The sequence below is a fragment of the Oryzias latipes genome, chromosome 14, assembly GCF_053564925.1.
Source record: "Oryzias latipes strain Hd-rR chromosome 14, Olatipes_Hd-rR_3.1".
NCBI classification, from domain to species: Eukaryota; Metazoa; Chordata; class Actinopteri; order Beloniformes; family Adrianichthyidae; genus Oryzias; species Oryzias latipes.
The window spans coordinates 22410719-22437747 of NC_136250.1; the positions used below are offsets into that span (position 1 = coordinate 22410719).

Below are 27029 nucleotides of genomic sequence, written 5' to 3' on the forward strand. Positions count from 1 at the left end.
CTACAAAAAAGTACTAAAAGAAAAAGTGTGACAATAGAAACATGCAAATCCAAAAACGGAAGGGATAAATACATAGCTATCCAGGGTGCAGTAGCTGGCCTGGACTTCACCACCCCCTGTGACAAAGCAGGTTTAGGAGAGGGATGGATGTTGCTGTTATTTGCATGTGTTATTTATAAAAGTTCCCTTTGATGTTAAAATTAATGAATGAAAAGGATCACCATTTTTATTAGTTTGATATTTAGTACTCCCAAAATTAAGAGAATATTGAAGATGGCCTCAAATAACAAACACTGACATGTTAATAGAGGCTGTTTCCACCATTTGCTGCAATGACAGCCTGACAGCAACGTCTGCTGCTCCTCACTAGCCTCATGATGTTTCTCTGTGGCGTTCCACTCTTTCACAAGTTCTACATGCAGTTCTGCAGGTCACTTGGGGGTCCGATCATCCAGTCTCTGCTTCAGCTGGTAGACAGGCTCAATGGAATTCAAGTCGTTGCTGGTCATAACATTTGAGACGCTCCTACTTCCTGACAATTCTGGCACTACGTGGTGGAGCTTTGTCATCCATGAACAGAAAGTTTGGGTTGTGCTGGTGGAGCTGGGGAATGATGATGGTTCTATGATGTTAAGAACATGCAGACTGGACCATCTACAATAATCAAACAGGTTTAATTTTGACTGGTGATGCATGCCCAGACTGCTGCTCCTCCTCCACCAGAGCCAACCCTGTTGACCTCAGCGTATCGTTCACCTCGCCTTCTCCAGCAACGCTGATGACCATCATTTCTATGGAAGGTGACCCGACACTCATCAGTAAACACTCAGTTTTTCAACATATATCCCATACTTATTGTAATGAGTGGATTTCCAGTAACAGTCCTTCGGTTTAACCCTTGTGCTCTCTTAGGAGACCCAAACCTTACATTGAAGTGTTCTCCCTACCATGACAAAGGTGGATAAAGGTGGAAAGATTTCATGTAATCCATGGACACCAGTGAAGATCACAAATCATTGAAGAAAAAAGGTTCAGCACACTGTCTAGTGCAGGGGTCGGGAACCTAAGGCTCGCGAGCCATATATGGCTCTTTTGATGGTCACATGTGGCTCGCAGACAAATCTTTAATTCAAATTTTTTTTCTTCATTAGACCAGTCCTTCTCGTGCGCGATGCGATGGCAGAGGCGCGCAGTAGTAGCGGTGCTTAGAGAGACAAATCTGCGCCAGCACTAGTATAAGTTTAAAATTGTCTATTAATTCACAGAGTTTGTACCACCCGGAAACCTGTGAATTGCCGTGCCTAAAACTGCGCGCTCCCGTCTCTGAGAAAGAGCGCGCAGTTGCGGGGACGGGATGTGTGAGGGAGAAAGCAGGGGGGGGGCTGAGGGGTTGTGGGGACAGGCAGCAGGTGAATCGCGCAGGGATTGTAAATAGGTAAAACCCACTGCCTGTCACTCACTGCAGCGTGTGAGTGTGTGTTTGGCTCCAGGTCCGCATGTGAGCGTCTGTCTCACATCTACAAAACATTCATACCAACCTAAGATCACGTTTAAAGTCTCAACGCCTGCATGAAGCAGAAACTCACCACGTAAACCAGACTAGACCATCAGCAAAACTACCACGAGAAATACTCATCATTTATTAGAAACAGCATAACAATGTTATTAAAAAGAATCCACAGACTTATTGTACTTTAAAAAGGTTGAAATTACATCAAATGCACACATTCACTTGTATTTTAGTTTTAAACATATTGTCGCGGACTGAGTTGGATGGCTGTTGGGCCGCGTTAAAAGTTCTGGAGTTCATTGACCGCATCAAGCAGAGATCTGATTGGCTCTCAGTTCTGTCGCTCAGCCTGTTGTTAGGTAGTTTGGACCAATGGGGTTCAGCTATGGGCCGAATAAGGGAAAGGGGAGGGCTGGAGCGGGAGCAGGTGAATATAAATTTGGGAGACGCGCTCTCGTGTCGTCTCGGCGGGAGAGATTCAGGAGTTGCTGAATTAATTGTTCGGCGTTTGTCGCGGTCTGCAGTAATCGGAATAAAGAACTTTAAAAGAGGTTAAGTCTCCGTGCCTCAGTGTGGGAAAGGGACACTACATTATTGTATGGCTCTTTCGAAATTACATTTCAAAATATGTGGCGTTTATGGCTCTCTTGGCCAAAAAGGTTCCCGACCCCTGGTCTAGTGGGTCTATATGACCCAACTCCCAATGTTAAAGTCCCTAGGATAGCACAAGGGTTATGCGATCACATGATACCAGACAAGGGTTTTGCAGCTTACATGTGGTCTCCCCTCCTGTGCCAAACCATTAGAAGCCTTATTTTATGCATTCTGCTTCCCTGTGGCTCTTTAATCCATTTTCAAGTGTGAAAACAGATCAGTTTTGACCTGAACACAATGTTAAATACAACTAGACCAAATCTGGCACTTATGATTTCACTGATCAGTATTCTTCACATATAATGCACAAGACTGTAGCCAAATCAGTAGTTTCTCTTCTCTGTTAGGCTGGTTTTATGAGAGGAAATGGACTTCCTCTTGGTTAAACACTGAAAATGACCAGAGAAGGTTTTCAGAAGTTTGCAGTCAAAATAACGCTGAGCGTTTCCCAGTGTTTTTTTTTTTTGGCAAATCAGCTACAAATTTGGGTGATATTTTTGTTTGTAGAAATGTGTTCCCAGTTAGAGCCAAAAAGTAAGGCTGACCTGAACGTAGTTGTACTCAAACACATAAAGCTTTCTTAGAATCTTGCTTTAACCATTGTTTAAATTAGCAAACCCGCTTCAGTCCTAATATCCATTTAGTTTAACCCTGATAAAAGAAAGGGAAGTTCTGTTTATCATTGCTCCTGTACTCAATAAAGATGAACAGCATTTTATCGTCCCCCATTTTAACATTAAAACTCATTTAATAATTATCTTCAATCAGAAAAGAGGCTTTGGCTGTGGTGCTGAGCTTTATTCTTGTGGAGGCCCAGGATGGGGGAGGTGGTGACATCTACTTCATAAAGAAATGAAACAGAGCATTATGGTGAATACCAGATACTAGTTTCAGTTTTTTTTCCCTACTATTGTGTTTTACATGTTCTGCCATGTGTGTGATAGTAAGATTTTTATTTATTTTAATTTTTTTTCAATTTTTCCTTAGTTTTGATCAGAACTGGAAGGTTATTTTTTCAACTAGACTGATCTGACTCAGATTTGATTCTCCCGTTATCGGACTGATGTCAGTAAACCCTTTTCCTTTTCTAAAAATATTACGTTCAGTGGATACAGAAAAGAGTTTAATCTTTCAGATCCTCCTTTCCAAAACAACAGTTTTTTTGTTTACTTATTTGAATGTTGTGTTAAGTTTAAACTGTTATTTTCACAATTCAACTTTGTCCGTGTAGTTGATAGAGATATAAAGTTGCTTCTCATCATATATATAAAGGACACATATATATATATATATATATATATATATATACATCATCTTAAGAAAGTCGCATTGATTATTCAAAGTCATCATGTAACCACTTTCTCTACTAATTTCTGGGTTTATTAAAAACAGAGGGACAGGCACAAAGCTCCCCCTGCTGACCAGATATAGAGTTGGCGTAAAAAAAAACGTTTTCTTCCTCCAGTGGGAAATTCCCTCTTTGTACGGCAAGAAATACAAACAGTATAAAAAGTACAAATACACAATATGTCAAGTTAAATAACATTAAATATATATTAATATCTATCTATATATATATATATATTGATATATTGATATATGATAGAGGTGTGTGTGTGTGTGGGGGGGGGGGGGGGGGGGGCGCTGAATGATAGTGAAGCTGAATTGGTCCATCACTGAGATTTTCTCCGGGGCTGACAGGGCGTCATGCAGTCGATGGGACTGGTGGTCCTGCATGGATGTTAGTGTAGTCAGGAATGTCGAGGGACATTCAAAGACAGGACTTGAATGTGAAGCTTCCTCCTTTCCGTCTGTGATGCTTCTGCTCCAGCAGGGCGGCTGATGCCACAGCAGTTTCCTATGTCAGTGTCGTCACCTACTAACTTCCATATAAAAGTCTTCATCTTGGATTATTCATTGCATTGCATCCAGCTGAACTTTGCTTATCATAAACGTCATTCTTATGTTCCGCCTGTGAACGCTGTCCTTTCATAATAATAATAAAACATTCTTTTCATGGCCTTCAAAGCTGCTCTACAAAAGAAACAAGCAGACACAACAGATAACATGGTCAGATAGTGCGGGCAACGATTAATAAAACTGTCTAGAAAGGCTAAAAACGGTCATAAGAAATGGGAACAGCGGACTCGACCGGATCCGCGTTGATTCTGATTGGCCAACTATGAGGGGCGGAGCTCACTTCAGTTTAGTTCATTGGTCAGATTTTAAATTGAAAGACCGGGAAAGATTCTGACTGTCACGCCGATAAAGAAAAATCAAAGCTGTTAACTAAATATTTACACTAGTATTAGAAAACATTACAAGGATAGATCTGCCCCGAAAATCTGCTACTCATTCTTACCAAATATTAAAAAATTTGTTAAGTACTGAAGCCCACCTGAAGATGTGCAGAACTAGTTATGTGCAAGTCGGTTGTATGCAACTGCCGACAAAGTTAAGTTATGAACTATGTTTATTATTTTTTCTTGCTGGGTGTAGATACCTGTAGGTACGAGAGGAAAATCATGGAGGAAAGCCCTGAGTGGGTTGGTGGCTCTTAAAAGAGCCTTTGGTGCGGTTAACGCTGGACGAAGCGGTGGATCTACTTCTTCGCCTTCTTCGCTGCAGGTTTCTTGGCGGTGGTCTTCTTGACTGCGGGCTTCTTGGCGGCCTTTGGCTTCTTCGCAGCGGGCTTCTTGGGGCTCTTCTTGACCACTTTCTTGGCCGCTGCCTTCTTAGCCGGGGCTTTCTTCGGGGACTTCTTGGCGGCGGGTTTCTTCGCTGCGGGCTTCTTGGCCGCGACGGTCTTCTTGGCGGCGGGTTTCTTCGCTTTAGCGGGAGCCTTCTTCTTCACCACCTTCTTCTCTGGTTTGGCGGGTTTAGTCTCCTTGGCGAGCTTGAAAGATCCGGATGCTCCGGTGCCCTTGGTCTGGCTGAGGGTTCCCTTTGTAACCAGCTTGGTGACGGCGGTGTTGATGCGTTTGTTAGCCTTGGTCACATCCACGCCTTTCCCAGCCAGGACTTTCTTGAGCGCCGCCAGGGACATGCCCTTGCGCTCCTTGGACTCCGTTACGGCGGATACAAGGAGCTTGGAGATGCTGGGTCCATCCTTTTTGGGCCGGGCTGCGGCCTTCTTCTTCTTCGGGGATTTTGCAGGGGCTTTCGCCGGTGCTGCTGCTGGAGCTTCCTCTGCCATCTCTGCGTGTGTCTCGGTGTTCAACTGAACGTATCCACACTAAGTGCAGGAGGCGGACTATATAACACACATGAGAACCGTGGAGAAACAACACTCCCAGCTCCTGTGCTGCTTCCTCAAACGCGAGCTCACTTGTGTTTTCTCCACGATCGTTTTCTGACAAAAACCTTCAAAAATCAACATTTTTTAACACAAAAGTTACACAAAACTGAAGAAAAGTCTTTTTTCTCCCAACTGAGGCTGCATTTTAGCCTCATAACATGTTTTGTTTAAGCCAGGAGGTTTCAAACCTCTCGGAAACGTCCTGATTTCTTTCGGCGACCAGCAGGTTTTCGCCACATTTTGTGTCTTAAAACACCAAAAAGCGAATTATTTAAAATTCAGACGTGGTTACATTGACAGAAGACACATTTGCGGACAGAATCACGGTGAAACTGCTGCAGTGATTTTCTTAGTTTAGTTTTTATAGTCCGCTGTTTGCTGGGAGCAAACACACAGACGCTAACGGTGAAAAACACAGTCAGTCTGCGATGGATCTGCTTGAATCAAGTTCCTGCTTCCAGCAAATGTGGGAAAAGACAAAAATATGTCAAGATACTTTGATAAGACATATCTTAAGAGGTTTAAAATTTTAAAAGCAGGTTACATTTTTACAAGGAAATAAGACTAGCACATTGGAATATTTGCTAAATTCATTTTCTATTACTTTTTTTCAGCTACATTTCACATTTTGTGAAGCATAAATACCTTAACTTTTTAAAAATAATTTTATTTAATATTTTCCCCTTCATAATTCGCTATTTATAAAGAAGGAATTGTGTCACTGGAATAATAAGAGAAATTCATGTTTCTGATCTGTTTTAGAGAGTTTGAAGGAAAGTTAAAGTTTGATTTACTTACTTAATACTTGGCATATTTGTTTCTAAAATATCTCTAGGGTCTTAATGTAAAATAATGGGAAATTGAGGTATAAAGTTTTACTGAGCAACATCAGTAAAAGAGGTATAGGAGTAACCATAACATTAATTGGAGGGAAAGTAAATTTTAAGCATTGTAATGCAGAAATTAGATCCAAAGTAATCAAAAACATTATTGATAAATTAATTCTAGAAAACAAAAGGAGTGCTGCCTGGCTCATCTCATTCAACGAACACATAGTTAAGTGGAGCTGTTTTGTTGAGACTTACATCTGTCCAATGACCTGTAATGAAGATGAAACTCTTTATCAACTTCTGATTTATAGGACAAAAGAAATTGAACCAAAATGAACAATGTTGGTTTTAATGTACATGTGAATCCTTGTGTAATGTACGGATTTTTCAAAGAGAAACTCTGGTCGATTGTGAGTTTAATTATTACACATATTTGAAAGACAAGATCTAAAGTCATCATGAACCCAGAAAAGATCCACAGCGACTCTGTATCTTATTTGTAAACCTTGACAGACTTATGTTGGCAAAGGTCGACAGCTTTTTGGGGCGCAAAACGTCTGCAGCCTTCAGCTTTGTTCATAAAAATAGTTTGGATGTGTTGCGGCTGTGTAATACGTAAAAAACAGATGTTTTGCCTAGGATAGCACAAGGGATAAATGGGAAAATATGTCACACATCATGCTACAGACGTTTGCACCAAATTTTTTGCAATAAGACAGCTGTGACTGCTACATCACAAGTCACTGACGGCTGTAGTAAATGAAGCAAATGACTGAACTTTTTTATGGTGAGTCTTATAGTGGTAAATTCTTTGAACAGTGCGACCTGTTGATATACAAAAGGCAGGTTTTGCATTCATCTCTGAGTAAAGAATAATCTGTCAGTTCTGCACTGTCAACTTTTCTTTATGACTTGGTTTTTTTTTTTATAGCATCTGATGGAAATTCATGTTGGACACGTAATATGTGCATTGAGCACATACTTATACTGATGGCCTAGAATTTGGCATCAATGTGATGTGAATGGGGGTCTTGTGGAATAGATCAATTTCCACTTAGTATCTATGCCAAGTCTTACTGTAATTCATGGGGACAGTGCAGTTCTAGAATGAGAAAGACAAGCTTCTTCAGAGCCTATGGTCCAACTATTAGTTTAGGTTGTTTAGAGCCAAGACACAGGAATATATACACTGTTTAAGTTTTCAATTGCCAACTTATCAATACACTACACCCCCACCCAGATAGAAATGAAGTATTGTGGCTAGTTGTAATTGCATGTTTATACTTCATGGGTTTTTTGCTACATTAAGTATTCATATATGATAGTTACTTCATAAAAATGTTGTATAGCTTTGTAGGAATAAAAGCTCTGAATTAATTTAGTGGCTCTTAAAAGAGCCGTTGGTTTGTAGTCAGATGATCAGGTGAGACTAAGCCCTCTCTCCGCGGATGCGGCGGGCCAACTGGATGTCTTTTGGCATGATGGTGACCCTCTTAGCATGGATGGCGCACAGGTTGGTGTCCTCGAACAGACCGACTAGGTAAGCCTCGCTTGCCTCCTGCAGCGCCATGACAGCGGAGCTCTGGAAGCGCAGGTCTGTCTTGAAGTCCTGGGCGATTTCCCTCACCAGCCGCTGGAAGGGCAGTTTGCGGATCAGCAGTTCGGTGGATTTCTGGTAGCGACGGATTTCACGGAGAGCCACTGTGCCGGGCCTGTAGCGGTGAGGCTTCTTCACTCCGCCGGTGGCGGGTGCGCTCTTGCGGGCAGCCTTGGTGGCGAGCTGCTTCCTGGGGGCTTTTCCTCCAGTGGACTTACGAGCAGTCTGCTTGGTTCTGGCCATCGTTGGTGGACAAGCGAGAGTTGTTCGGAATCGAAGAACGAATGATTCTCATCGACAAGCAGTCGCTCTTTAAGCACGCTGCCGGGTTAACGTCGACTTTGATTGGTCAAGAAAAGGGGGATGTACCTTGTGTCATTGGTTGGGTTTCAAACTTCAAATTGAGGCGGGAAACAAAGGTAACGGTTGAAAAAGGGCCAAAGACAGGATAACATTGTTCATTTTTTAACATAACATTTTTATGTGATTACACAGCATTTTTTTTTCTTTTACATCTTTAAAAGACTGATGAATATTCTCCAAGATCCATGCTGCTTTAATCACAATCAAGAAATGTAGTTTGAGGTATAGTGCTGTATTACACTCATGATTTATGGACATGAATTGTATAGATTTTAACTTATTCTACCCAAACAAACGTGTTACATTACTTTGACAGGCATCCAGCTCTGATAAAGTAAAGTGAAATGAAAATCATTTGCTTTGTCTGAACACATTTTATTTATATTTCCAGGCTTTGTTTCTTATGCGATAAAGCCAGTTCATATTTTAAAATTTGTATAATTGACATTTTTATGAAGCGGAAAATATTTTAGTTTACTTAAAATTTGAGGTTTATATATAAATTGACAGAAGTAAAGACATTTGAATGCACACCTGCTCAATATCTAAATACACACATTTATGATTCAGTCAGAACATTTGGAGCCTCAGGTCAATGTCAGAGATACTTGGAGGATTGTGATGGTAAAATAACAAAGTGCTGAAGTTTTGAATTATAAAAATTAAATTAACTTAATACTTCAAGTTATTCCTTTTAATCACTCAGTTTTCCAGTTTGTTCAATCATGCATCTGAAATACCACATCACTACAGATTGAGATGTCATTCATACAAATTGGAGAACTGGGAGACTAACCACTCCCCGTTTGAGCTTTGTTATTCCGCTAGATGTCACCGTTTCAAATAGTCCGTCATTAAATGATGTTTCCTAAGCTTGTGTCAGAAGTATGCTGAAGTAAACATTCACAAACTTGCCTGATTTCACTCGAGTCATTGATTTATCAAAATATAAGATAGATTTCATAAGAGAATAATTGCTCGTCAGTCATGTGGGTGGTCCTGAAAAGGACCATTGTTTTTTGTCGCTGGAGCTGCAGTTTAACCTCCGAATCCGTACAGGGTTCGGCCCTGTCTCTTCAGAGCGTAGACCACGTCCATGGCGGTCACAGTCTTCCTCTTGGCGTGTTCAGTGTACGTGACTGCGTCGCGGATGACGTTCTCCAGAAAGACCTTCAGCACGCCACGAGTCTCTTCGTAGATGAGCCCGGAGATACGCTTGACGCCGCCACGACGTGCCAGGCGGCGGATGGCGGGCTTGGTGATTCCCTGGATGTTATCACGGAGAACTTTGCGATGACGCTTGGCGCCTCCTTTCCCCAGACCTTTGCCGCCCTTGCCTCTTCCGCTCATGTTGATTTGATATCTTAAGTGAGTCCAGAGTACTCTGAAATGGCAGCCGCACTGACACAGCTTATAAATTTGAACAGCGGACGTCAAAGAAGACACCTTACTTGGGTGGAGCCAAATACACAGCACAAACATATTTCTTCTAGAACATTTGACACAGAACAGTAGTAGAATACACCAATTACAAAACTTCACAGTTAACAGTTCTCAATAATAAATTAGGATAAATAGCAGCTGTTGCTCTATAATTAGGGTTGAAAATAGGCTTCCTTTTAGCTGCACTGGAGAACAGACAGATTTAGGAAGGATTGCAGAAACATACAATTTAAGGTTCACGTTTTTGTCTAAATATGTAGTCTCAAACGGTAAATTTGATATCTTATGAGATGGAGGTTTGTCTGTGTTATAGACCTTTCAGTCCAACCAAAATAACACCTCTGGCTTTGTAGAAGAAACCAACATGTCAATTTGATTTGTCTTAAGTAAAGAGTATTGGTTAAAAAGTGAGAAGTGAGCTTAACATCCAGTTGATCCTATCAAAACAAAGGTGAAGTGACAACACTTACACAATTTAGTCAACTATGTATGCTTTCATAAGTATTTTAACTGCAGAAATAGTTCATTCTAACCCATTTTTAGTGCTGTTTTCACATCTCAAGGCTTACAATAACAAGTCTAGAACTACATTTGAGGGGAACAAAGTAATCGGATTTCATTCCAGGTACAAATATTTGTCCCACATTTTCTAGATTGAAATTCCCAGATATTTGAAATTGACCAAATGCCTACAATTTACTGACATATATGTACGTATTAAAAAACTTTGTCTATGTTAGAGGACATGTGGGCTACATCAGTTTCAAGGATTGCAGATAAATTTGCACTTTATAAGTCAAAATGCAGCCCTGACGTTGTTTAATTCATTGCAACATTCTTTAGATTTTAGTCTTTTCTCTTCACATTTTTTGCATTGAAGTTATATAAAATCTAAAACATAAAGCATGAACACTGTTGTTGACACTGTTCCATAAAAACTCATAAGACAACATATGGAAACGTTCAGAAAGAGAAAAAAAAAGTCAAAATTATAATACACTGACAGTTTATCTATTTCTAATGACCACTAATACAAGGAGAAAAACGATGAATGCACACCACAATCGTATAAAATGTCATGTTTGACTTTTACCAAGCAGGATGACACAGGATGTACCTACTTTATGAAAGTAAAATAGAATATAATCTATGTAGACCAAAAACTAACCTTTTTTATCTTAAATAGTACTAGTTCGTATACATACTGTGTAACCGGTTATTCCAAAAGAAGTAAACAGTAAAAAATTGAATCGCATCATGTAATAAGTCATTTGCTCTCACACAAATATGGACGATTTCAAATAATTGCTTCTTAGTTCTAATTTTGGCCATAATCTTTTCAAAATTCTCAACTTAACAGAGTATTATATCTGTCACGTGATGTGTCATTCTACTCTTTAAGTCATGAATGTTTTCTGATGAATAACAACCACTTTTTTGTAATATATAGTATTACATTATATTCATAACCAGTTTTAAAGTTATCGATGATGTATTGACTTGTCTGAATTGTACAGCTTGGACTGGCTGAAGCGGGTCTTTGCTCGTCAGTCATGTGGGTGGTCCTGAAAAGGACCGTTGTTTGTTTTTTGTCGCTGGAGCTGCAGTTTAACCTCCGAATCCGTACAGGGTTCGGCCCTGTCTCTTCAGAGCGTAGACCACGTCCATGGCGGTCACAGTCTTCCTCTTGGCGTGCTCTGTGTACGTGACTGCGTCGCGGATGACGTTCTCCAGAAAGACCTTCAACACGCCGCGAGTCTCCTCGTAGATGAGCCCGGAGATACGCTTGACGCCGCCACGACGAGCCAGGCGACGGATGGCGGGTTTGGTGATGCCTTGGATGTTATCACGGAGAACTTTGCGGTGACGCTTGGCGCCACCTTTCCCCAGACCTTTGCCTCCCTTGCCTCTTCCGCTCATGATGTGTTCTCACTTAGACAAGTCTAACACAAATAACAGACAAACGTGAGAGCCGCTTTTTATTCCTATCCAGCGGACGTCAAAGAAGTTGACTGGGTGGAGCCAAATGCAAATTATCACGAACAGGCTTTAACCGAAACCGAGGAATACAAATTAAGATTTCGTATTCCTATTACAAGAAAACTGTGGTAATGTTTACAAATAAACATTACCAGTTCATTCTCATTTATGAAAGTTTAAATGACAAGTTAAAACTGTAAAAAGGGGAAGTGACTTCGCACGCGCATCAGGACAGTGCACCGTGCTGGTGTATCATTGAAAGTCCCTTTTGTACATTTTATCCCTTATCTGAAATTGACTAATGAAATTTTGTACTTCGTGTAGTTTTGTCACAAGCATCAGTGCTTTATTTCTACGTTTATTGTTCGCTCCCCTTAGCCATCGGGCCCTAATGTTCCTCGTGTTTTACATTTTTAATCTTGGTGAACCGGAGAACTGATTTAACACTCACAAATCAATCCTTACATATTTAAAGTAAGAGGGTAGAGCTCATCAGGAAAAGATGTGGGTGGCCCTTAAAAGGGCCTTTGGGTTTTCGTGGCAGTAGGAGTTTACTTGGAGCTCGTGTACTTGGTAACGGCCTTGGTGCCCTCGGACACGGCGTGCTTAGCCAGCTCGCCGGGCAGTAGGAGGCGCACAGCAGTCTGGATCTCCCTGGAGGTGATGGTGGAGCGCTTGTTGTAGTGAGCTAGACGAGAGGCTTCGGAGGCGATGCGCTCAAAGATGTCGTTCACGAAGGAGTTCATGATGCTCATGGCCTTGGAGGAGATGCCGGTGTCAGGATGGACCTGCTTCAGAACCTTGTAGACGTAGATGGCGTAGCTCTCCTTCCTGGTCTTCCTCTTCTTCTTTCCTCCTTTGCCGGCCGTCTTGGTCACGGCTTTCTTGGAGCCTTTCTTGGGCGCAGACTTGGCGGGTTCGGGCATTTTGAATCAGATGACTGACGCAACCGAGTGATTCAAAGGAGACCAGTCACTGTAATTATACTCGTTCCATGTAAATGTAGCTGTGCAGCCTCTCGACAGTGATTGGCTGAACGCATAGGACATCAGAGAAGTAGAAAGATGTCAGAAAAACATGGAAGTGGATCAGAGGAGTTAGTAAAAGCACAATATATTCTTAAAAAGTTAACTTTCACGTATTTTTAATCATGTATATATAAACTTGATTTAACTTCCAGAGTTTTAACTGCATAAAATCTTTATCTTGTCTCTAATTAACAACCATCTTTAACACAGCTCTCATTTAACCAGCTAACAGTTAACATGCATATCAGGTAATGTTTTTTTTATTTATTTATACAACGAAATAGCCCAGAAGTGACCTCAACAGGATTTACAACAACTGCACAACTTCTCCCGCTTCAGACAGGGGGCAGCTGTTCAGATGGTTGAGGTCTTTTGAGTAAATGTGTTGCAAACGTAAAGAACAACTGTGCATTTTAAACAGAAGTTGGCACACATCTGAATAATTTGAAAAACCAGTATACTTTGCAAAAAGAAGAAAACTTTTGCTTTCATTTTTTTACAAAAGGTAACATAAAATGCTGTGTTCATAGGAAACCTAAATCTAAATTAGTCGTTATAACATTTCATCTCATGTGTTAGGAATTAATGAGGACCAATACTAAGGATGTCTGGAAGGACACAACCCCACATGAGCATTAATGTAAAATTCTCTGCATTTGGTTGGTTAGAAAGGACTGATCCAAAAAAAAAAAAGATCTAAAAAAGAAAGAAAATTTGATTAGTTCTGTGTTGTTAATTATGTGATGTTTAATTTCCAGAAGGTTTCTCACATTGTGCAGAGTAATCACATACTGCAAAGCTTGCATACAGAAGAAATGACGATTCTGTCAATTCAATTTTTTTTATCAGAACAAGTAAAAATATATTATTATGGTGTGAATGTGAAGGTCACAGAGAGATGTATTTTCATTTTTGGTATCTAAATAATATCTAAAATTATTTTTTCAGTTAGTGTTGAAATCCTCTTAAAGTAAAATGTGACGTCAAAAATACTTATTTAAATAATTATATTCACTTTTGTGTTCATAAATTTGTGTTTATTTCTTGTAGACCACTCTTTGTGTACATTTTGTGTAAAGTGATGATATAAGTCACAATTAGGTTCCTTACTTACTTCACAGTTTTATTCTTTCTTTCTTTAATTTCACTCATTTCTTTTTTTGTTGTTGTACTTTATTGTAAAAAACGGAAGTACAATACAAAACACAGTTTACATAGTAAACTTCAAATATGCCAGGGGAGCATACATATTACATGCATTTTACATAAAAACATTGAGGTTTCTACAACTTCCATACAAACATACAGCTTTCGGACTTTTAGAGATGTTAGTTAGATACATTTCAATTTGTTTGATTAACACAGGGAAAAAAATAGAAGATGAAGAAAATGAGCATTTATGAATATAAAATGTGCCAAATAGAATAATATTAAAATTAATTATTAGTTTTTTACTTGAGTCCAAGTTTTTATTGTGAAAGCCAAAAATTATGTTATATTAAAAATTATATATATTCAAATTTCAAAGTGAAGTTGGGGTGAATATGTTTTCTGATAAATTTGTTAACACTTTTTCCAAAAGATTCTAATTTGAGTACAATTCCAAAAAAGATGGTTAATTGTTTCTGGTTGTGTTTTGCAAAAAGTACAGTCAGGATCAATTGTCACGTATCTTAGCATGAACTGATTGGTGAATTATTTTAAAAGAAACTTCTTTCATTTTATTATTTATTAATAGTTTTTGGGTCACACTCCAGCCTTTCCATCCAAATACTATCGGGAACCAAACATCTCCAGTAGGTTTTAGTACATGGTACAGAAATGACATCCCTTTAAAATAACGTACATATTTTTTTGTTGTTGTTCTTGTGGGTAGTAGTAAAGCAGATTTTTCCTGTGGTGGTGTCAGTCGGTTTTTCCAGATAAAGTTAAACAAAATTTGGTCAACAGATTATAGTGTTTGATTGCCCATGTAAAGAGATAATGCAGAGTAAGTGAGTGGAGAGATTCCCTCTGCCATTGACAGCAGTACTCGGCCTTTTAAGCTCAGGTCTCTTTGAAGCCATAAATTAAAACTTTTTCTGGTTTTCTCTATTACAGGACTGAAATTTAAAGAACTTCTCTCTAGTTTGCTTTTGGCGATGGTAATCCCTAGGTATGTTAGACTCTATTTGATGGGAATTTCATATATAGATCCTGTTTTGTCATTTTCGATAGATAGTAATTCACATTTTTTAATGTTAAGATAGTCCAGAGACATTATAAAAAAGCTTTTACAATATTTAGGGCTTAATGAATTTGACTGCTATCTATAAAAAAAATGGTTGTATCATCAGCTAGTTGGCTTATGAGAATCTCTTTGCCAAAGACAGAGATGCCTTTCAAATTATTTATAGTTATGTAATCTGCCAAGGTCTGAGTGGCTAATAAAAATAGATATGGCGAGATGGGGCAACCCTGTCGTATTCCTCATTTAATATTAATGGGGAAAGGTACCATATTTTAGTTTTACTGAGCAGTTAGCATTACTGTATAATAGTTTTATTACATTGCAAAAATAAGAGCCAAAACCGAATTTGTGAAGGCAGCTAAAAATAAACGTGGAATTAATTGAATCAAAAGCTTTATAAAAGTCCAAAAAAAGAATATAACTTTCGTCTATTATTAAATGTGAGCAATCTAACATATCCAGCACAAGCCAGATGTTATTAGAAATGTCTTTTGCGCATGAATCCTGACTGGGTTTCTCCAATTACAGAGTCCAAGACTCATTTAAGTCTGTGAGTAAATACAGAGGCAATCATTTTATAATCCTTATTCAATAAACTGATCGGGCGCCAATATTGAGAGTGTCTTTTTTGGGTTATAGGAGAAGAGTGATCACTCCTTGATTCAGTGTTGGAGGTAGAGTTCCTTGGCTAAGGCTTTCTAAGAAAACCTGCGTTACAAAAGGAGCAATTGAAATACTAAATTGTTTGTAAAATTCCCCAGTTAATGCATCTGGTTTTCACTAATTTCTGTGGAGGGAGAATGTAGAGCTCTATGACTTGATGCGTTCTAATGGAATGCTGTTATCATACATTGAGTTTGTAACTAAATACAAAATTAAGGATTCTAGTAACTGTTATAATAAAGTCTGTAAAGCAATTCCAATGCCTTTACTTAATCCTATTCATAACATACAACAATACAATGCAATCAAACCACAATTTCCAGAACTGACAATTAATGATATTCCCCTAAAAGATAAAAAATACAACAATTAATTAGTAACTCTAACCTTTAAACAAAAAATTCTGCAACAAGATGCAACCTAGAAATCTCCCTAATGGACAAATCTTTTTCTTTATACACAAAGTACCCACTTCCACCTAAAATGAAAGAAAAGCATTTTAAAATAATATCTAAAATTTACCCAGTTGGAGATTTTTTACATAAAAGATTCAAATTTTAATCGAAACCATGCATATTCTGTTTCTTTTGAAACTGGAATGTTAGAACATCTCTTTTACAGTTGAAACCACATAAAAATATTTTGGACTGATATTCACAATTGGTTGTCACTCAAAGTTTTATATATTCCTTTTTTTTTATTTCTTTACCTGGTGTTCTTTTTTTTTATGGAAAATCTGGCCTCGGGGATTTCTGACGTCATCGGTGTTGCTTTTTATTTTATGTAAACATTTCATTCATCTATGTAAATGGAAAGATACATGCCCCTTTTTTAAATTACTGTATTTTTCTGATTATTATAACTGTCTTAAATGCACTCCGAACAAAAAAAGAATGTAGAGTTAATGACGTCAAACGTGTGCGCCGCGTTAACACGCGGTGACGTCTTTGAGAAGGCGCCCTACATCCGCAGGGACGCTCTGTCGCGTGTTGGTGGGCACGCAAAACAAAACTTTTAGAGACGAATCTTCCACTCTAGAGGTAATAACAACCAGACAAACCAGCTGGTTAAGTTTGGTTCTCTTGGAGGCTTCCTGCAGACCATGCCCCACGAGCCCGACCCTCCTCCGGCTAAAAAATTCAAGCCGGGGTCTGTTTTTTTCCGCCTGGAGAGGAATAAACCTGGAATGCTTTTGCCAAAAAAGGGGAATGTGAGCACTCCGATAGAGGTCCAAAGGAAACAGCTTCCGATTTACCAGGCAAAGCCGCACCTTTTGAACCAACTGAGACAACTTCAAAATGCTATCATAATAGGTACATTTATTACTTAACTGTCATTAGCCATAGTTAACGTTAACTCTTACTAGTTCCCCAGGCTCCACAGCAAGTAGTAAGCAGTCATGATTAGACTAAGTTCATTTTTGTTAATGGCGCTCAAATGAACACATGTTCAATCCTCACCAGGTGAGACCGGATCTGGGAAGACCACACAGATCCCGCAGTATCTGTATGAAGCCGGGATCGGTCGTCTGGGTATGGTCGCCATCACTCAGCCGCGTCGAGTCGCTGCAATCTCTCTGGCAGGACGGGTGGCGGAAGAGAAGAGGACTCAAATCGGCAAACTGGTATGTAAAAGACCTCCTCTGTCATCTCCATTCTGTCAGTATTACTGCAGGATCTGAAGAAATCCCACCACTAAAATACAGCTCTGAAATTTCATGCAGCCATTCTTTAATTATGTTGTTTCACTCTGAATGTTTGTGAAATGACAAACATAGATAGTGTAAGTAGTTTACTCAATTCCATCCCCACAATCTGTATTGAAATGAGGAACTATAAGGAGCCCTGGCTCTGAAAGTCCCACTCCAATCATCTTTTGATCTATCAAAGTGTTCCTAGTTTAGTCAAAACCAAAAACTCTGTGTTGTTTTCTAATACAGTGTTTTTCAACCTTTTTTGAGCCACGGCACACTTTAACCTTGACAAAAATCCCACGGCACACCAGCATCCAAAAAAAAAAAAAAAAGCAGAAACTCATAGTCTGTTTTGATCTACAGCCCCCCCCCCCCCCCCCCCCCGGCAATCTGACGTGCATTTTTGTGATAATTGTGGCAGAAAAAGCAGGAAGTTGCAGATGTTTTTCTAAAAGATGTAATAAAAGTTAAGTTACATACAAACTGTATGTTCGTTGTGTTTTCAAGACGTGTAAAAAGGACGACTCATTAAGCCAATGCATCATGGGAGATGTAGTGTGAATACTGCGAGAAAACGGCAGAAAGACTCGCGTCTCTGAGCTTCATGGTTTTGTTCACTTGTTCCACGGTCTGATACCGGATTCTGTGGAAAGCTACACCGCTAAAGACGAGCTTTAGCTGGTGTTTTTGTTGGAACTGAGTGAGTTATGAGCTAAATTAGAACAAGGAAGTGGAGACTTTAACCACTTCTGATTGGTCAGACTGATGACATGTGATTAAGCCTTCAAGAATGATTGGTGGAGTCGTGGAGACAGTAAAAGCTGCGGGACTTTTCCTTACACAGTTATAGCTGCAGCTATTTCGCGTTACCGTCATTCTTATCAAAATGTCTTTAATAGAATCAAATAAACACAAAGAAAAAAGTATTTTATGATCGTTTATATTCCTAACTACTCAGTGTTTTATCAGGACCTGTTTGGATGAACAAAGAGCTGATTTCCTGGAGATGGGAAATGCTTTTAGATCAGTTAATGAGGGCAATTTTCCACGGCACACTTGACCATCTCCCACGGCACACTAGTGTGCCGCGGCACACTGGTTAAAAAACACTGTTCTAATACATAGTTTCTGCAGAGCTGCAGGAATTCATTAGAAATTCACCTCTGAGTTGTGGGCAGGACCATTGACATGGAATGACCTCTTTCCCCTCCCCGTTGCAGAGAGCTCTCTGTTTACACTCTCTCTCGTTAGCTTACAGCTCCTCACACCCCCAACCTAATATCACCGCTGCAACAAAAATGGCGAGCAATATTGGAGCTATCCAGTCGTACAGTTTTGAGCCGGATTCCAGCTCAGGCGAGGAAAACAAAAACTTAACAGCATTGGAACGGAGCGTAGCAGGGATCTTGTTGCCCACTTAGCGTATTTTCTCCGTCACAAGCTATTTTTCAAACTGCATTTTATCGTCTGATCCCGATTCACATAATTTGAATGGACACACCTTCTCATTCAAAGAGTTTTCTTTATTTTCATGACTTTGAAAATTGAAGAGTGACACTGACGGCATCAAAACTCTGAATGAACACACGAGGAATTATATACATAACAAAAAAGTGTGAAATAACTGAAAATATGTCGTATTGTAGGTTCTTCAAAGTAGCCCCTTTTCTCTTTGATGACTGAAAAATGCCACAAGAACACGTAAAAAATGTTAAAAACACAATTTTCATCAGAGTGGGCCTTTAAAAGTGTATGTTTAATATAGCAGTGGATGTAGAGATGTGTGTTTGAGGCTCGCTGCTGTTTTAAAGTTTGACGTTTAACTTGCTGGAGCATGTAAGGAGCCTGCTAACACATATCAATGTAAAGCTAAAAAGGTTTGTTAAATTCTTCTGTTCAGGTTGGCTACACGGTGCGCTTCGAAGATGTCACCTCCTCTGAGACGAAGCTGAAGTTCATGACTGATGGCATGCTGCTGCGGGAGGCCATAGGAGATCCCTTGCTGCTGAAGTACACTGTGGTAGTCCTTGATGAAGCCCACGAACGCACCGTGCACACAGATGTGCTCTTTGGTGTGGTGAAGACTGCGCAGCGCAGACGGAGGGAGCTCAATAAGATCCCCCTGAAGGTTAGAGGACAATGCAAGTCCTCCATGTTTAGACATCATGAGTATTTCTATAGATATGCTTTTACTCTGAAGTGGAAGAGTTTGTAGAGCAAATGTGTGAAAACAAGATGCAAGGTTTTGAAAATCAAAGTTTCCAAAGTGCACCTGGAAGCAGCTTTATCCAAAAAAAAGCTTTTTAAAACCTTTTTTAACTTTGTTTTTACTGAATCTTAATCCTATAGAATAACCTCACTGATTTTACTTTTAGTTCTGGGTTTTTCTATAAGTATCCGGATGTTGTGACTTTGCTATCAAAATAATCTTAGTTTTTTTAAATCATTTTTTTATTTTTTATTTAGAGATAACTTTCACAATTTTTATTAAATTGAATGTTAAACATCTGTTGAATATCTACAGACTGATTCATATCGACTTACCGGTAATATTGTTGAGGGGGGGGGTGTCTTTTTTTTGATTAAATATTTGTGAAGGCCAACACACAGACCTGCATGCATTGAACCCTTATAATGACATTACATGCAAACTATTTAATGGATATTTTATTACAAAAGCATACTTTTAAATTCTTCTCATACAACAGAAAAGCACCAAAATAGATTTATTTTGCTCCAATTACCATGAATTTCATCTTAAAAGACCCTGCACTTTTCCAATTAGCTTAGTGCAGTTAGCATGTCTTGTCTGCCTCTGGATATTGAACTCCTTGAAAACAGCCCATCTCTTGGCTTATTAGGAAGAGAAAGATGTTTGGCATTTAACTAAGAAAATGCTCAATTTTCACTTGCTGTCAACGTCTCGTCTGAGATTGGCTGTTTTCTGTCTCGTTTCTTTGTGTTGCAGCTCCATACCTGTGTGTTGGTGACTGTCCAATTTTCCTTGCAGACATCTGAAAGGCTGTTTTCTTTTTCCTATATATATTTTTTTAATTTTCCCTGTACAGGTCATAGTGATGTCTGCCACAATGGATGTGGATTTGTTCTCTGAATACTTCAACAAGTCTCCTGTCTTATACCTGGAAGGGAGGCAGCACCCCATTCAGATCTTTTACACCAAGCATCAGCAGTCAGACTATCTTCAGGCTGCACTAGTTTCCATCTTCCAGATCCATCAGGTAATCCATCTAATCTATCCAACATAAAAATCTACAATAACAAGCACTTCTCTGGAGGAAATAGATGTTTTAACAGTGCTGATGTGAAGTGATGGTTCTTTATGTCTCTGTTGTGTTCAGGAGGCACCGCCAGCTCACGACATCTTGGTGTTCATGACGGGGCAGGAGGAGATCGAGGCTCTGGCGAGGACGTGTCGAGACATCTCCAAGCACGTCCCCGACGGCTGCGGGTCCATGGTGGTTCTGCCCCTGTATGCATCTCTGCCTCCAGTGCAGCAACTCAGGGTGTTCCAGCCGGCTCCCAAGGTGAGCATCAGGAAACGATCAGAAAAAGGACCCTTTCTGTTTGAAGACCCACTCCAATGAAAATAGCGTTTTGAGCATTTTTAACATGTTCTTGTAGCATTTTTCTCAGGATGGAGGACATATATAAAGAAAAGTAAGCTTAAGCTTGCATTTCTGAGTATTTCTTTATTCAAATTTTATTGGATAAGGAGCAGATGAAAACCCTCGGTTTGAAAAAGGTTGCCATGTGCGGGACAAAGTCATCCTTCTCAGCTGCAATTCTGAAGTATTCACTTGCAGACGAATACATCCATTAACATCTTAATTTTCCTTGTCTGAGCTGCCATCTGGCTCTAAACTGGACGGCTGGATAGCTCTGATGTTTTTGTTTTTTTTGCTACCCTAATGTTAACTTGGGCTTGTGAGATGCTAGAAGCTAGCTGGAGTGAGTGTAAACAAATAGCAGATGATAAATGAGTGCAGCTAACTTCTGCGCCAGAATTGAATTTCTAATGAGCTCCCACTGCTTAAAATATGCCTTAAAAAACAGAACAAAGGCTTTTTGTTTTGGCTCAAAACTGCATAATCGTAATTGAAAGACCCCATGGAACGATTTTACAATAAAAGTTGAATTCTAAGATGTTGGTTTTTGAAGCTTTCCATGCTTTTGTCCAGAGCTGCAGAAAAGTCATCCTGTCCACCAACATCGCAGAGACATCTGTGACCATCTCTGGGATTAAATATGTCATTGACACAGGGATGGTGAAGGCCAAACGCTTCAACCCTGGTGAGATCATTGCACCTTCTCAATGAAGACCGTAGCAGAAGATCGTTATGCCTTTGTCTTTTTAGTTATTTGGGACAATTTGGAATTCTGACGGATATTCAGTACTGATCAGATCAGTGCATAGTGTTTGTCTCTGTCCTATGAAGATTTGGTCAAATAATTTCATATCCCCAAATATTGATCAGATAAATTATTAATAAGGCAGCCCTCATGTCAGGGGTCCCCAACCTTTTGTAAGCCACGGACCAGTTTATTGTCAGACAATATTTTCACTGACTGATCCAAATGGGGCAAAAGTTGGTGGTTAATTTTTTTTTTTTTAATGTTTCCGGTTTCTGACTCTATTTTTTAAATTAAAAAAACAATTTTATTACCCTCCAAATACGTTTTAATTTATTATTTTTTTTATTACATTTGTTAGATTGAGGCTTTTAATTTGGCGGTCTGAGCAGCCGAATCCAGTATTTTTCAAAAACAAAACTTCCTTCAGAATCAGGGAATAAACAGAATCGAAATATTCTAAGTTAAAGTATGTATTTGTAATATTCTTCTTATCTGCGCTACCTTACCAAGTGACCTACGGATCAGTACCAGTCCGGAGTCTGGGGCTTGTGGACCACTGCCTTAAGTGCCAGCTTTAGTGTCTTCTGCTCCCAGACTATTCATTCAACACAAAAATAAAGAAAACTTTAGGGGGAGACTGTAATGATTGGATGATAACACATGGCTGTGACAGAAATGTACCAGTACTTTGGGGATTCAGACAAAGTTAACATCAATATCTGGAGCCATCTCAGGTTTCCCTGAAGTCCAGCAATAATTATCAGATAATCTTTATATAAAGATCCTGACTCACACATGTGGTTGGCACATGTAGCTTCGAAAACGGCTCATTCTAGTGGTTGAGTGGTCATACAGATGCAAACATCTGCTAAAGATCAAAGGAGAGATATCTGAATTGTGTTATTTTACTTAAAAATAATTTAGCAGACAGGAGGTTTTTTGTGGAAGAAGGACTCCCTTCAGTCAGAATCCTTGAACATGACATGTATTTCTTCAGATTGGCTTTTGATCTTCTTGCTTTGTGAACCAACAGGGTTTGAATCTGCAGCGAACAAACCCATCCGTGCATCCAGACACAGACAGCAGCTCCATAGATGCTCCATGCAGGCCTTTTCTGCACTCCCAGTCAGAACTGTGGAAACTTCCCCTAACATTACAAACTTCTAAAAAAAACCTCTGGTCTTTTTCCATCATTAGAAATGGTTTTGATGGTTATTTTAAGTCACTTTTGGAGCTTTAACAAGAAAATCCTTTTTAAAATCACGCACAATCGATGATAAAATCTCTCTAATGTCAATTTCTTTTGAGGTTTTGATGTAAAATTGGTTATTTGTGTGAAATATTTTCAGTTTTATACTAATGCACTAAAGATTTCTAATAAAAAAAGACAATTGGTGTGTGCATGTTTCAGATCAATATTGGTAAAATGAGCCACTGAAAAGTGACATTTCTTTCGATGCTGATGATGGTTGAGTGTGGCTGTGCTGTGGCTCTCAGACAGTGGTTTGGAGGTGCTGGCCGTGCAGCGAGTCTCAAAGGCTCAGGCGTGGCAGCGAGCAGGCAGAGCTGGCAGGGAGGAATCTGGCTTCTGCTACCGTCTGTACACAGAGCAGGAGTTTGACAACTTCCTCCCCATGACTGTCCCGGAGATCCAGAGGTAGGGAATAAAACCGAGTTTGCTGTGTTTTCAGCTGCTGCTCCTGCATGGTCTCTGCATTTAGATCACACAAACTGAATGCCGCCATGTGCCTTGCAGGTGTAACTTGGCAGGCGTGATGCTTCAACTCATGGCGCTGGGGATTCCAGATGTGATGAACTTTGATTTCATGTCCAAGCCTTCCCCAGGTAGGCGGATGAAGCTCAGGAACGGATGTGGTTGCACAGGAGGAGATGTGGTGGCAGTGAGGTGTGTTTGTTTGTCTCAGAGGCTGTGCGTTCTGCTGTCGACCATTTGGAGCTGCTGGGAGCTGTGGAGAAGAGGGAGGGGCAGGTTCTTCTCACCCCGCTGGGGAAGAAGATGGCCAGCTTTCCTCTGGAGCCTAGATATGCCAAGGTACAATGATTCACTCTGCTTTAACTTGGAGGACCAAAAAAGATTTTATCAGCTATTTGCATGGAAATATATCGATCGATTAATTGCCCGTCCCGGATTTATGAGGCTGGTGTGCACACTGAGGGTTTGGTGGGACTAAAGTTTACATTGATGAACTTACATTGGTCTGTCTGCAGGCCGTCTCTAAAGCATTGACTCAAAAAATAGAAATTTCATTAATCAGTCAGAATGTTTACATCACCTCAGTCTGCGTCTGACTCGCCGTAACACAATGCAAGCCTTACGCAGGAGTTCTGTTTCCAGTCCGCCAACTTGTCGATTTTGCGACAACAAACCAGGGAAATGGGAAACGGGTCTGAGTTTCAAAATAAAAACTTCAGTTGCACTTTCAAAATAGATGTTTTAAAATTGTTATTTTATTTTAAGTTGACATGTCCACGTGATAACACACACGATTCAAGATTCAAGAACAACTTTTTTAATCCCCGAAGGGAAATTTAGTTGCAGTAGCAGCACTAAGGAAATAGGGGGATAAAGACAAACACAGACACAAAATATACAGGGAAGAAAAGAGGAAAAATTTGAATAAAATAATAATAGAATAACTGTACAGTCTGTAACTCTAGAATTCTCATGTACGTCCAAGTCTGCCAGATGAATTGTGGCATCTGTTCTGATCAAAACATGATCACCACTCAGAACGTCACAGAAGTGCTGAAGAGCAAGAAATGCTGCTAACAGCTCCAGTTGATCCATGTGGAGTCTGGACAGTGCAGGAGTCCAAGAGAAGCTGCACTCCTGAGGACAGGAGCGAACAGAAGACTTCTGCTTCGCTTTCTTGGGCTTCAAGCTCATTTACTTTCTTAAGATTCCATTTTTGCAGTGCTGGCAGATGTGAGGGAGAACACGTCTACCTTAAATTTTAGGTAGAGTTGTGTTCCTGGTCTGATTCAGTTTCCATCACATGATGATACGGACATCCAATCAGGGAAAAACCACACCTGATGTTGATTAAACTTATAAAGTTCATGATAACCTGAATGTGACCAAATTTAAAGTCCCACTAGTTCAAACTTCAGTTAGCTGCAGACACCGCTGGGCTCAATTTTGTTCCAAAACCAAATAAACTTTTTTTCCCCCCCTGCAGACCATCCTATTGTCCCCAGAATACTCCTGTTCTGAGGAGATCTTGAGCATCGTGTGTCTGCTGTCCGTTGACACTGTGCTCTACAACCCCCCGGCCCGGCGGGACGATGTGCTCGCGGCACGCAAGAAATTCATGACCAGTGAGGGAGATCACATGACACTGCTGAACATATACAGAGCGTTTAAGAAAGTCAGTGGAAATAAGGTGAGTGTGGCGAGACCGAAATTTGAAACCAGAATGATCACGTTCCTGATGAAGGTCTGCTGTTGAAGGAGTGGTGTCGGGAGAACTTTGTCAACAGCAGGAACATGGGTCTGGTAAAGGACGTCCAGGCGCAGCTCAGAGACATCTGTCTGAAGGTACAGTTGCACCCACAGTGCAAACCTGGGAACTCAAAAATGCCGATTTATTTTGAGCATCTTTTATAATTGTTTTAGGAGGAGAGCTGATCTCATGTTTTTAGTCTGTTTGCATGCTGGAGGTCTTCAAGTAAACTTCCCAGACTCCATGTCCAGTTTCATAATGTAAAAATTGAGTCAAATGAAAGTGATGAAGTCTTCATTTTCTGTCTGGCAAGAATTTTTTTTTTTTTTTCAGAAAACTGATTGGAACAGCAAAACAAGTTAGTTTTAGAAAGGATGAATGAGCTTTTTTGGTACTTTGTAAACTAGGTAATTAAGCACACTATTGAGTATTTCTTTACTCAAATTGTTCTTAACCAGGAGCAGACGAAAAGAAATCTGTTTGAAAAAGAGCTTATTTGTGACGTAAAAAATGTGCTTTTCGCTCCACTCTGATGCATCCACTTGCAGACAAATAGATCCATGAACGTCTTTGTTTTCCTAGTCTGAGCTGGAATCTGGATGATAGCTCCAATGTTGCTCGCTATATTTGTTACACAGGTAATGTTAGGTTGGTGTGATGGGCTGCACACTAGCGGGAGAGCGTGTAAACAGATAGACCTCAGTTTGGGTAATGGGAAGTGGGGTCTTGCTTGATACGTGCCAACAGTTCTAACTACAACTCAGGGGTGAATTTCTAATGAACTCCAGCTGCTCTGCAGAAACTATGTCCTAGAAAACGACATGGGTTGTTTGATTATGGTTAAAAATGGCATAATCATAACTAACAACAGATTAAAAGATAATCAGAGTGGGTCTTTAAACTGTTCGTACAACTGTTTATCGAAGGCAAGCACATGTGGAAAAAAGCACATGTTGGCATTCAAAACATTGACATTGAGACCATTTCAGGGTCTGACTTTGCTGTCATTGCAACAAATGCAAACCAAATAAATGCACATGCTAGTGTGGGTATTTGTTTTAACCACCATAGTAAATACATACTAAATGTTACAAATGGTTTAACCATGTCAAGAAAAGACAACGTTTTTTCCGTCCATTGTGGTCAGCCTCAAAGTATTTAACTCCTCCCAATCACTGATGAAATATGTTTGTTTAAAATGTTGTAGTTGGAGCACAAAATCTGAAGTCTGTACAGGAACTTGTTTTTTTTTAACTATAATGAAGCTCCTGTCACTGAAGACCCCCCCTTTTTTCAGCTGAACCTGAAGCTGGAGTCGTGTGGTTCAGACACCGCAAGTGTTCGCCGCTGCCTTGCCCATGGGATGTTTCTCAACGCGGCAGAGCTGCAGCTTGATGGCAGTTATCTGGCTCTGGACACCCACCAACCCGTGACCATCCACCCATCGTCCGTCCTTTTCCAGGCCAAGCCGGCGTACGTGATCTTCAACGAGCTGCTGCACACCTCGCGCTGCTACATGCGAGACCTGTGTCTGGTAGATCCTGACTGGCTGCTGGAAGCAGCTCCAGAGTACTTTGGCCGCAAGCTTCACCTCACCAGGACCTAACAGGACTTCAGCTTTAACTTTGCGTTAGCAAAGCAGAGCAGAATATTTTCTTCAATTGAGAGTTTTCTGGACTCCTCTACCTCCCAGCTGGCATGGATCTAGCATGTGTTGCTGTTGCACTTCACATCTAAGCCTCATAGCTGAGGCTTCCTGCACACACCTGAAAAGGATGTTTTGTTAAAGTTGTTTGCATGCTTTTATAAAGCACAAAACCTATCAGGAACACAGTTTACAGAGGACTCCATTTGGAATTCTCCGTTTCAGTTTTTTTACAATAAAATGCTATTCAACCTGCA

At 40.0% G+C, this 27029-nt stretch overlaps 6 protein-coding genes across 7 annotated transcripts; 1 reads left to right on the top strand and 5 right to left on the bottom strand.

Annotated features, from left to right (window-relative positions):
* Window positions 1-3522: 3522 nt before the first annotated feature.
* LOC105355654 (histone H1-like) lies at window positions 3523-5883 on the bottom strand. 2 transcript variants are annotated; one of them, XM_023962288.2, is made up of 2 exons: window positions 4668-5883; window positions 3523-4193 (listed from the first exon to the last, which is right to left on the bottom strand). In XM_023962288.2, the coding sequence occupies exon 1, from the start codon at window positions 5358-5360 to the stop codon at window positions 4767-4769; it is 594 nt and encodes a 197-aa protein (XP_023818056.1). In that variant the 5' UTR covers window positions 5361-5883; the 3' UTR covers window positions 3523-4193; window positions 4668-4766. The 2 variants fall into 2 exon arrangements, with proteins under 2 accessions (XP_023818056.1, XP_023818055.1); XM_023962287.2 differs by having other exon boundaries at window positions 3523-4198.
* A 1746-nt stretch (window positions 5884-7629) lies between these two features.
* Window positions 7630-8182, bottom strand: LOC144983585 (histone H3). Its single transcript, XM_078930380.1, has one exon. It carries the CDS (start codon window positions 8130-8132, stop codon window positions 7722-7724), a length of 411 nt encoding a protein of 136 aa, XP_078786506.1. The 5' UTR covers window positions 8133-8182; the 3' UTR covers window positions 7630-7721.
* A 424-nt stretch (window positions 8183-8606) lies between these two features.
* LOC101170364 (histone H4) lies at window positions 8607-9730 on the bottom strand. The gene has a single exon (XM_004076617.5). The coding sequence runs from the start codon at window positions 9600-9602 to the stop codon at window positions 9291-9293; it is 312 nt and encodes a 103-aa protein (XP_004076665.1). The 5' UTR covers window positions 9603-9730; the 3' UTR covers window positions 8607-9290.
* Window positions 9731-11273: 1543 nt separating this feature from the next.
* On the bottom strand, window positions 11274-11673 carry LOC101170117 (histone H4). Its single transcript, XM_023962791.2, has one exon. It carries the CDS (start codon window positions 11613-11615, stop codon window positions 11304-11306), a length of 312 nt encoding a protein of 103 aa, XP_023818559.2. The 5' UTR covers window positions 11616-11673; the 3' UTR covers window positions 11274-11303.
* A 317-nt stretch (window positions 11674-11990) lies between these two features.
* LOC101171516 (histone H2B 1/2) lies at window positions 11991-12644 on the bottom strand. The gene has a single exon (XM_011483755.4). It carries the CDS (start codon window positions 12599-12601, stop codon window positions 12227-12229), a length of 375 nt encoding a protein of 124 aa, XP_011482057.1. The 5' UTR covers window positions 12602-12644; the 3' UTR covers window positions 11991-12226.
* Window positions 12645-16499: 3855 nt separating this feature from the next.
* On the top strand, window positions 16500-27029 carry dhx33 (DEAH (Asp-Glu-Ala-His) box polypeptide 33). Its single transcript, XM_004076619.5, has 12 exons — window positions 16500-16909; window positions 17060-17220; window positions 19190-19417; window positions 20358-20528; window positions 20649-20834; window positions 21489-21600; window positions 23161-23320; window positions 23420-23508; window positions 23589-23716; window positions 24864-25067; window positions 25136-25222; window positions 26425-27029. Exons 1-12 carry the CDS (start codon window positions 16699-16701, stop codon window positions 26731-26733), a joined length of 2046 nt encoding a protein of 681 aa, XP_004076667.1. The 5' UTR covers window positions 16500-16698; the 3' UTR covers window positions 26734-27029.